Source organism: Pteropus vampyrus, unplaced genomic scaffold (genome assembly GCF_000151845.1).
Source record: "Pteropus vampyrus isolate Shadow unplaced genomic scaffold, Pvam_2.0 Scaffold9, whole genome shotgun sequence".
NCBI classification, from domain to species: Eukaryota; Metazoa; Chordata; class Mammalia; order Chiroptera; family Pteropodidae; genus Pteropus; species Pteropus vampyrus.
This window is the reverse complement of record NW_011888790.1, coordinates 2,519,139-2,530,796: the sequence shown is the minus strand read 5'-3', so window position 1 is coordinate 2,530,796 and position 11,658 is coordinate 2,519,139. Positions and strand designations below refer to the sequence as shown.

The window sequence follows — 11,658 nt, the reverse complement described above, 5'->3', positions numbered from 1 at the left end:
TTTCTTCTTTTTGCCTTCATTAGATAAATGCTGCATGCCTACCATGTCTAGACCCCTATGCTAAGTTTTGAAAATACATTACCTGCCTTAGGGATGCTAACTGCTAGCACTTATACTGAAGACACCTACTCCTCAGAAACTTCTGTTGGCACACATTTGGCCACACAGTTATTTTACTCTCAAATTTTAATTAGAAAAAAGGTCTTTTTGTGTTTTTTTATACAATAGATTTTTATACAATTTTATCCTTAAAATTGGTATACATAAAAATATAATTAAACTATAAAAGAGTATCCATTTAAAAACTAATCTTATGATATATTTCTGTTTTAAAGTCAATACTTATATGTTGTTTGTTTGAGGTGTAGTCATGTACACACAACTACAAAATATTTTATTCACATGAAGAATCTATTTAAAATTATACTTTATGATGGTGTTGCATATGTACTGAGTATTACTTCTAAAACTGATTTTAATACCAATAATGGAAAGTACCCCCAGACTCCCACAAGAATGGCTTGAATTTTAGCTAGCCATTAGCTAAAGCTAGTCGTGGAAGCTAGAAGTGTTACACTATTCCCGGTTGGAGAGATGATACATAAGCTTGTCAAACATGCTTGTCAGCCCTTCTAGAGCTACAGCTCCATTTACACAGCTAATCAGCACCATACTGAGTTTGTGTCTTCTCGTGGAAAATACTCATATTTTGCCAGTTGAGAAAGCAGAATTTGCTAAAAGAAAAAAAAAAAAAATTCCAGAACCCATTTTTATTGTTGTGAAATAGTAAACTCCTAAGGCCTTGCACAGGTCCTAGCACAAACAAAATGCTTATTTAATCCCTGTCTTTGTTGAGTGAATGAATAAAGAGTCTATCATGGACGATCTTCTACTAACCACTACGCACTGCAGAAAATGAGCCTCTGAAGGGATGATGAATATAGATGTTTGTGAAAAGGCTATTGCATGAACTGAAGAATCGTTAACTTGGAAAATGATCGAGCAAGGACTCAGAGCCCAGACTGCCCCACTCCCCGACTCTCTTGACCTCTCTGTTCCCAATTTCCTTGCCTATAAAATGGTGTACTTATTGCCTCCCTCGTAGCATAGTTGAGAAGACTAAATGAGTTAGTATATGGAAAATGCCTGAAACACACTATTATTTATTTTACACAGAGAGCCCTTTGAAATATTTTAAAGTTCTACCCCACAAAATTTAGTGCCAATGGCAATATACTACGTAAGTAGGAAATCAAGGGACCCTCTTCTCAAACACACACAGGTACTGTTTATTAGTGAAACCAAGGCACTGCAAGGTTTATTGATGTTTCTCACTATCTTTATACAAACTCTTTTTTCTGTCTTCTTCACCTTGTGAAAACTCTGACTAGTAAGAAACGGGCCTCCATCTCTGGAAGATACTATCAGAGCCTTTCGCATTTGGCTTAAGGCTCACTCTTCATACCTAATTGACTGAGAAATGAGTCCGTCTGATTTTGGATGTGGTGAGCAGTTTTAGACTAATTTTCCTAAGTTCCTGATGAGGCATTCATAGCGCATTAGCATCAGACATTATTTTTATTGATGGTATTGCTATAATATGGAGTAATTTATTGTAACAAGTAAAGTAGAACGACCTCACAAAAAGATGCAGTTTGGTACTGGAAGTAGCATCCTGAAGCTCTGACACTTTGGCCAGTGAGAAACCAGAGTGCACACCCATTGGCACAGCCCACCTACCTGTCAAGTCAGAGAATCCTGGTTGTCTCTGTCATGTACAGTCGTCAGTAAAGTCCTTTTGATATTGATGTTTGCTTTTGAGGTTTTATTAGGGTAATTTGTATCTGCTTTGTACCAAGTATGGCTCTAAGCAATTTGTGTGTTTTCTCATTTAATCCTCAAAGTGACCTTGTGACCTATATGCCCACTTTACAGAAAAGAAAGTAAGGCTCAGCTGGATAACCTGCCCGGAGACCCAGAGCTATAAAGGCTAAACAGGGATTCAAATCCATTCTGTCTGACTTAACATTGGCTTTGCTGTCACTTTGCCACGTACCTCTGTCTCTGTCTGATTGATGAACCTTCCCAGATCCTATATCAGAAAAGCAAAAGACAGTTTTTTGTGAGTGCAGTTAATTTGTTGGCTTTCTGTGACTGAATTGTTTTCATGAACAAAGCCTTGCTTTTTTTATATAAAATTATTAAGCAGTCTTCATGACAAGCAAAATAAATCTGTCATTTTCCCCTAAAGTCTTAAGCATATTTAGAAGAGAATGGTTCAAGTTTTTTGCCAACTTTACAATAAAACTCTACTCACTGCTCCATTTCAAATCAAATAAGTTGTTTTACCTGTCAAGTATTACATATATGGTTGCAATTAAAGTAAAACTGAATGATCGTGTGTGTGTGTGTGTGTGTGTGTGTGTGTGTCTGTGTGTGTGTGTGTCTGTGTGTCTGTGTGTCTGTGTTACTCTAATGATGTTTGGATGCTTATCAAACCCTTTGAGCAGAGTACTTTGACTACCAGGGTAAGTTCCACGAATGGCTAGATATTATATAATGTTCCTGAAATACTTTGTTGATTCACATTTTATTCGCTTCAAAATTCAGAAGATTTCATTTGTTTTCTAATGTGAAGTTTTTTAAACAAATGATAGAGACTGTCATTTTCTGCCTCTTCCAACAACTATCTAAGAACATCGGCACCAGTTCGACACCAACACTAATCTCCAATTTGGGGTGTAGTGAAGAGAGAAACTTTATTCAGTGCGGACAGTTCAGTTGTGATACAGCATGGCTGTGGAACAGCTCAGTCGTGTTATAGCTAAATTATGAAATAGCACGGCTATGAAAGAGCAGAGCTGCAAGGCCCCCTCGAGGCAAGGCCCCCTCTGGCTAGACAGCGCTCCTCTGTTTGGTCTGGGCCACCCTGCTCCACTTGCACCCTACACCCCATTTTAAAATGACAGTATAAGATTTTTCAAAAGGCAAATACCCATAAGGAGAAGAGGAAAGGGAAAACAGATAGCAGCAAACAACTTTGGAAGTGGCAAAGAAGATGGAGAAAGGTGAATTTAAAGAAGCAAAAGCGAAAGCTGTCAATGAACCTGATTTACATCCTAAACTCCCAACAGGCCCAGGAATTGGTGGAATCAGGAACTCTTGGAAGTGAGAGTGATGGTAGAGTTAAGACAGGAGGACTGGATGAAAGTCTGTTAAGAATAAATTAGTTCCTTAGATGCTTTTCCCTAACTCAGCACAGCCAGGAACCCCTTCTTTTCTTGGCAGAATCCTACTTTTTTTTATCCAAGCATGCCATGGAAGGTCTCTGGATTGAGAGAGCATAGCTGAGTTAGCAGTACGCTCTAAAAATAGATTAAGTGAAAGTTTACATACTGAATGTGGACACTGCTAGTCTTCTTCCCCCAGAAAGCTCAAAGAAGTCAGGGAGCCAGGCTTAGCATCCTCCAAGCAGGAGAAAGAATCAGAGCCATGTGACCCAAAGAAACAACCTGGCCTGAAATACACTGAAGACCACAGTCCCACTCAGTTGCACCAAGCTTTCAAAAAGCTTTTTAAGGCCACACTCTTTAAAGTGAACAAAGACATAAGGAAAAAATAAAACAATACAATTGAGGAAAGAATCTAATATGCAGAAACAGAGAAGAAAAACAAAGAAACAGCACATGAAGGAAAAAGAAAACTTTAGAAAGAAAAAAACTATCATTAACATTATTAATAGCATAAGATATATCCATGGGAGGGAGGAAATTAATACTATTACAAAATAACATACAGAGGGGAACAAAGAGCTCTTGAAACTTAAGAATGTGGCAGAAATGAAAAGTATTCGATAAAAATATTGGAAAATAAATTTGAGGGAAAATTCCAGAAATTAGAACAAAACGACAAATAAATGAGGACTCTAGAATAGATGGGAATTATAGAGGACGAGTCCAAATGACACAGTAAACATATAGTAGCCATTACAGAAAGAAAGAGGAAGGCATCAAATAATTTCATAAAATTTGCTAGTATTGATGGATATGTTTTCAAATTGATGGCTCCATGAGCCATAGATGAAAATAGACCCACATCAAGGCACATCATCATGAAATCTAATAGCACTAGCACAAAAAGGCAATTGTACAGTCTTCTAGTGGCAGGAAGTTGGAGGGAGTTTTCATACAATGTATCAGAATACAAACAATCATCCAATAATCAGAATGGCATCGGGCTTCTCAACAGCAACTCTGGAAGTTAGAAATTAATGGAAGAATGCTTTCAAAATTCTAAATGATTTCCAGTGTAGAATTCTCCGTGTAGCAAAGCTGTCAATCAAATGTGAAGGTAGAAAAAGACATCTTCAGCTATATAAGTTCTCAGAAATTCTCCTCCCATGCATTCTTTTTCAGAAAAATGTGTGCCACCAAGAGAAAGTAAAGCCAGAAAAAGGGAGAGTTGGATTCAGGGTGCAAGGGCTCCAAGGATGCAGGAGAGCAGTGTTAAAAGATAAACTAAGTCATATTTAAAAATTTTAAGACTTTAGTTGAACAAAAATAGATTGAATTCAAGCAGAGCCAAACCGGACGTGGGTAGGAGCCTTCCACCCACAGGAGCCAGGGGAAAGACTCACACAGAGAAACTGCTGAAACAAAGAAAGGAAATTATTTGATTGGCTATAGCTTGAAGACTAGTTGGCTGTGATTGCTTGGTTGTCCTTAATATTTTGATTTAATAACCTGAGGCAATTTACAAGCTTAGATTTGGGTTTGCTTCTATAGGCTATCATGGCATTAGAGCCACCTCAATCTAATGGCCTCCTTGTTTAATAATTTAACAGAACTCAAGAAAACCTCTGGTTTCCCAGGGTCTGTGGGAAAGAAGTTCCCAAGATCTGTGTAGTAGCCCTAGAAAGCAAACAGTCCAGACAGGTTGTAAACCTCTGATAGAATTGCTGATGTGATTTAACATATTGAGAGGAGATTTACATAACCTGAGAAATCTGAGGACTTGAATTCGTGATAAACACAAGAAAACTAAGCAAACAAAGACATCAAGACAACTATGGGGAAAATATATCCTGCAAAAAAGGCAAGAAATCATAGCAGGCTACATGACCTGTCTGTGACTACTATTTACATAGTCACACTAAAGTAAATACCAAATATCGATCTTACAAAAAATTATGTCATAATTGTATTAGAAGAATGGAGTGGGAACAAGAATGAATATGGTGGTGGTATAGAAGTGGAAAAGAACTAACTCCTCATCCTTCATAATAGAAAGCAAATAACCAACCCCGAAAAATAAGTAGTAATAGTTGTATGCTATTTAGCAATATAGAAGCAGCCAAAAGTTACATCTGGGTAAGCAGGAAATAAAGGACTACTTTATAGAACTTTCAACTCTTTAAATTGTATGCATGTATAATTTTCATATAAATAAAAAGTAAATTTTAAAAATAATATAGTAAGTTTCCTTGTGAAAACCAAGTATATACACTTATGGGCAGATGAAAAATATCAATTATATATAATGTTATACAAATGGGTACTTGTGATTAGGTATAAAAGTTCCAGTGACATCATCTTGCTGAATTGCTAAAGAGCTGTAAAAGACATGACGATGATGAGTTTTGAAAAGCTTGTAGATGACTCAAAAAATGCAACTTTAGTAACAACAAAAACAAGTGACGTTGGAGGTACAAGTGAAGAGTTTGACCTAAAATTATTTTATGAACTATGAGTGGGAAAAAGGCAGTATTTTAAATCTAATATATATCATATAACATGGGATTTTACATCATTACTCTTTCTTTTTTGTCAAGCATTCAGTTCTGTACATGGGACCAACTTATATTGAGATTTCAAACGGTTATCCTTGTTTTTTATTTGTTTTCCAGAACTTAATAGCCTTTGGTTGCCCTCCTTTTCTGAGCTACACACTTCACCCATTTAATGTAAGCTCCTCCCCATTTGACATGTTTGTATGACCTTCCCAGTTGGAATCAATTTACAGAAGAGAGAAAATTAGTTCATCCCTAGTGACCTCATGAGATTTCACCAGCCCTGCCTCTCCTTTTGATCCAACTTCTCTGGCATTTGATGGCCGTTGACCAGAGCGGAAGTGCCTAGCTCATAGTTGGTGTTCAATAAATATATGTTGAAAGAATGATTCTTTAAAAAACTTTGATCAGAGTCATAACACTGAGTGAGTGCTATTGTGTTCTCACTCAAAGAGCCACAAACTCAGAGGCTCCCAGGGATGAGGCAAGTTAGTGAGTGGCATCCTTCCAATGAAGACAGTGGCAAATGGGAGACTGAAAGCTCCATCTAAAGGAGCTGGTGGGAAAGTGAGTCCAACGTTGATACATAATCATAGCAACAATAAACACTATGTAGTGAATCCTATGTGCACTAGTCCAGTCGCTTTATGTGTAAAAACTCAATCCTCGAATCAAAAATTCTATGAGGTAAGCACTATTATTATCTTCATCACCATTTTGCAGACGAGGACACGAAAGTGCTTAAAACTATGTGCCCAAGTGCACATGGCTACTTAGTGGTAGAGTCAGGATTTCTAACATGAGCATTCCAGCTGCCAAGTCCTGGTTCTTAATCACTACAACCATATTGCCTCTCTAATTTTTAAAAAGAAGCTATACATCTATATGAAATCTACTCATTTCTATATATTGGCAACTAATTTAATTTTTTAAGTACTATAATTCAAGCAAAGCATGCTTAATTTGTGACTTCTCAAGTAGTGGATAGTTAAAACATGGTGCTAGGGTGTGTAAACCATGACTGAGTCCCCAAAGCCTGCATTGCCACATTTAATGTACCTGGTAAGTATGGTAGTGACATTGTCAAGAGCTCATACAGATTTTGGACCATTTACGGGTTCAGCTTCACCACTCCAATGGGCACCCATCCTGATGAACCTTTCAAGTCTCGGATATGGAGTTGGTTAAAGGAGAAGGAGAAGGATCTGGTAAATGTGAGAACGGCCACCATACTTATCTGTAGACCAGTGGTCCCCAACCTTTTTGGCACCAGGGACCAGTGCTTCTATGAGAATCTAATGCCTGATGATCTGAGGTGGAGCTGAGGCAGTGATGCTAGCGCTGGGGAGCGGCTGCAAATACAGATGGAGCTTCGCTCATTCACCCGCCGCTCACCACCTGCTGTGCGGCCCAGTTCCTCACAGGAGTCCACAGCCCAGGGGTTGGGGACTCCTGCTGTAGACCATAAGAAGTTTCAAACCTCTCTGCAAAGCTTTGTGGGTTTGTCCAAGAAGTCACAGTGCTGTTTTCCTCTGTTGCAAAGATGACAGAGATGGGTTTGCTGTGTTTTGTTGCCTGTGCTATTGTTTTGTTTCGGTGGAACATGGATTTTTTTTCAAACCAAGGGAAATATTGAGTGTTCTGTGATGGTTGCTTCAGCTTGGCAAACTATTGTGTAAATTCACTGGCAGATGCTAGAAAAGTTGTACTTCCTGGTAATAACAAAGTTTTATTTTTGCGTCCTATGCCCAAAACAATTTGCAGTTCTAAAATATGACATGAGTGATAATGCTAGATGTTTATGTTTTCTCTTGAGGAATTATTTCATATCACTGAGTGGAAGTATAAATTATGAATTAATTATAGTGAATAGAATGTTCTACGTTCCTTTCTACAAGCCAAGAATAATGATTGGATGAAGTACCATTAACATTTACTGTGAACTAATTTAGGCAGTGGGTAGGGTATTGGTGTGTGTGTTTGTGTTGTCTTTCAATGTTGTATTGAGATATTAAACCATCTGTTCTTATGCATAAACATTTTTCTGGGATTCAGATACTATTATGGGTTATGATATGGTTCTGTGATTATTATGAGGTGATCAGACTGTTTATAAGAAAATCTTACTTTAGGGGCCTTTTAATGGTCACTAAAGGCTTAGGTTGGCAAAACAGCTCTCCTCTTGGAGGCACATTGTTTTTTTACAAATGTTAGTATGGTTAATTTTAAGTATCGGACTCCTAAATTAAATATTTCCAAATTCCTACATCAAGATGACATTTTTGTATTTATTTGGACCATAGTTCATTTTCAAGATTAAGTAGTCTCATTACTAATTGCTTTTCATTCTCATCAAATTCCTAAGAAGAGTTATAAAGCTCAAAACCGACCACTGTGCAGGATAATAGTTTTATCTGTAAACTCAGTAAAAATTATATAAACATGTTTAGAATATGAGTATTATCAAAATATAATTAACACCAACTATTTACTACTGTCAATAAAATAGTCACATTCCAAAACACTTTAGAACATTCTAGGTATGAATTTGTGAGCAAAGATTAAAGATTTACAGTACATCTAGCAAAAGATTTCCTTCTCGAAAAAAAGAAAAAAACCTTTAAATCAGTGATTCTCATCTACTTTCCCACCCAGAACACTTGGTAATATAGCACATACCCATGACAATGGTGTCCTTTCCCTCAACAGGAGTAAAAGAAAGGGTGGGAGAAGGAATCACACATGAGTATCACTAACAGGAGCCCCCAGTTGCTTTTAACACTCTCCTATTGGTGCATCTACCCTTCACCGCCCCACCTTGAGAACCACAGATTAAAGTAGATTTAAACTTGATGCAGCTCTCCAATTGCTTTCTGCAGGTACAAATTTAAAGCGGCTGCTTTAGTTTTAAAGCTTATAAATACTTTAATGCGAACATATTTTTACATCAAAAAGATGTAGTGTGCACATTTTCTAATTGATCATCTTTACATACAAATTGTATTTGCTTTAACGGTTACTATAAAACGGGAAATGTATAGTAGTGGGTGAATAGTGGATATAAAAATGTGACTAGTCTATCTTTATTATTACAGCACCATCCAGTAGAAAACCGGGAGACCCCCTTGTCATTTCAGATATCAAAAAAGGCAGTGTGGCACACAGGTAAGGAAAATGGATTTTCTGATTCATTCCAAGGCATTTCTTAATTAAAGCAAATATGACCCTTGCCACACCCTAGGTAGACCTTGCTAATGGATCATGCTATTCTCAATATTTTCCATGCAGCCACTGTTAATCAATCATATTTGACATCCCTAATGTCAATGGCTATTGTAGATCTATTTATTCCTGCGCCCAATGGAGACAGCCAACATCTGAAAATGTTTTTTAGGATCTTCCGTGAAGCCGACATAGGCTCTCCTTCACTGATCATATCCATCTTTCATTTTCCAACTAAAAAACTGAAAGCAGCCCCAATTATGATAGAAACTCCACATGAACATAATAGCTTATGAAAGAGCTTTGCTGATGCCAGAATGTCCTCCCGGGCCAAGCCAGATCCTTGAGTCTTAGTCTCCTATTTGGTCCAGATACCATCAAAATCAAAGAGTCTCAAACTTTTGGTTTCACAGATCAAAAATATTTTTTTAAATACTGGTATAAGACTGTTAACTTTTTTTCTCTAGTTAAGAACTTTTTAAAAATCCCATCTGTTATCACAGTCATTTAATTAAAGAAATATTTTAACATTCAAAGGTAGTAAGGACATTGTTCGAGTTTAGGTATATAGGTATATAGGCTCAGATGCTGTGACAGAGAGACTCACAAATAGAGTGCATCAAACAATAGTTTGTCTCTCATATGACAGTTGGAAAATAGGCAGGCAATGCAGGGCTGGGGAAGCAGCTCTGCCATCCTCATCGGCTTGCTCGGCATTGCAATTTTCTAGCTACGTGAAGGAGGTGGGGGTGGTGCCAAGACAGTGTTGGGCATACATCTTTAGGGGGTGATCTCGAAGAAGAAAGGGGAGAATGGATGCTGGGAAGCAATTAGCAACCTCTGTCACAGACATAATGCATAAAGATAGTTCTTACCAAAACATACCCTTTTTTTACAAATGTGTGTATACATATATGCACATGTAAACACATACACATTCTTATTATTTTTCTCATTTCACGATGGACCTTTAAAACTTTCAACAGACCCGCAGCGGTCCACAGCTAGTATCAGACTCTCAGTGGCCACACTCCAGATAGGTAGCATTGGATCTACCTTTTCTTCCTACTACAGCCACGGTGAATTTCCCTGTGCAGCTGGGAGTCGCAGAGGCATCAAGTCCCAGACCTCCACTGAGTCCATCCCTCCTGGACTTCCCTCACTTACTCAGTCAACCCTTTTTTGAACCTGGACTGCCCAGGTTCAAAAGTGGCACGCAGTGCAGAGAAGCATAAAGACACTGTTCTCTGTAGACTCCGGATCTCACCTCCCTTCCCAGGAACCTTAGAATTCCCGAGTGAAGCTTACAGTGTTATCTTGGTCTAATAGAAGAAAGCATAAGAAAAAAGGTTTTTAATACTCCACATTTTAATGTCACGGTGGCCGTCCAAATAAGTCTGGGAAAAATGAGCTGGTTGTCGATAAAATTTAATTTAAAAACAGTCGAAGAACCTCTTTTCCTCTAAAGACGACCATAATGCTACATTAAGCTTAATGCTTCTTAAATGGCCTGCTTAAGTGCTCATCGTTACTCATGTGCTGCTGTTTATTTACTAACAGAACTGGAACCCTGGAACTTGGAGATAAATTACTCGCGATAGATAACATTCGGCTAGACAACTGTTCCATGGAAGATGCAGTTCAGATCCTCCAGCAGTGTGAAGACCTGGTGAAGCTCAAAATCCGCAAAGATGAAGATAATTCAGGTGTCGATAGCCTCCTTTGTTAAGACTGGTTTTTCTAACTGTCCATCTGTCACAGAAGATATTAGATCTGATGTTTGACATACAGCACCTGGCTAGTGACATCGCCTCAGAGTTTTACTGAGTTAAAAAGGTTTTTAAATTGTGCATTGAAAGTGTCGTATCAATTTTAAGTAATGGTGCTTTTAAATGATATAATTAAGATATTTTCATTACATAAATGTCTTTATAACTGTATTAAAATAATTTAATTTGTAAAAGGAAAACTAAATTCTCTCCCAGTACCACCCTAATACAATGGAAGAAGTTATTTTCAACTTGATATTTACATCACATAATTACAACCATAGTGCATATTACATTTTTACTTAATTTGGTAAGCATGTTACCATTTTATAAACCCTTCATAGCTATCATTTTATTTGCTGCCTGTAATTTATTTACCATTCTTCTCTTTTTACTTATATCACATTTAATTGTTTATTATAGATAGCACATTCATGGATATCTTTATGCATAGATATCTTTATTCAACTTTTCTTCTTTTGAATTATTTCCTTAGGAAATATTGCTAGAAGTAAGATTGCTGAGTCAGATTAAAAAGGAAATTTTATGATTCCTAATGAGTCTGGCACCATGTTGCTTTCTAAAAGGGCCATATCCATTTTTAGCACTTCCAGCAATGTGTGAATACAGTGGAGCAGTGCTTCTCAAACTTCAGTGAGCCTCAGAACCACCTGAAGAGCTTGTTAAAACACAGTTCCTGGGCACTACCCCCAGATGGGGCCTGAGAATCTGCATGTCCAGTAAGCTCACTGGTAATGCCGCTGTGGTCCAGGGACCACACTCTGAGAAGCCCTTGTACCTGATTCTAAGAACCTAAGAGCTCATTGAAAAAAGTCCATTAATTGAAAGAGTCAGCTAATGTGAGAAATTATAGGAAGT

General features: G+C 37.6%; 1 protein-coding gene across 1 annotated transcript in view; it reads left to right on the top strand.

Moving 5' to 3' along the window:
• GRIP1 (glutamate receptor interacting protein 1) overlaps nucleotides 1-11,658 on the top strand; it is a 626,604-nt gene that overhangs the window by 556,464 nt on the left and 58,482 nt on the right. The window contains exons 14-15 of the mRNA XM_023520629.1: nucleotides 8,884-8,953; nucleotides 10,571-10,716. Coding sequence (XP_023376397.1) covers nucleotides 8,884-8,953; nucleotides 10,571-10,716 — 216 coding nt within the window. The remainder of the gene's footprint in view (nucleotides 1-8,883; nucleotides 8,954-10,570; nucleotides 10,717-11,658) is intronic.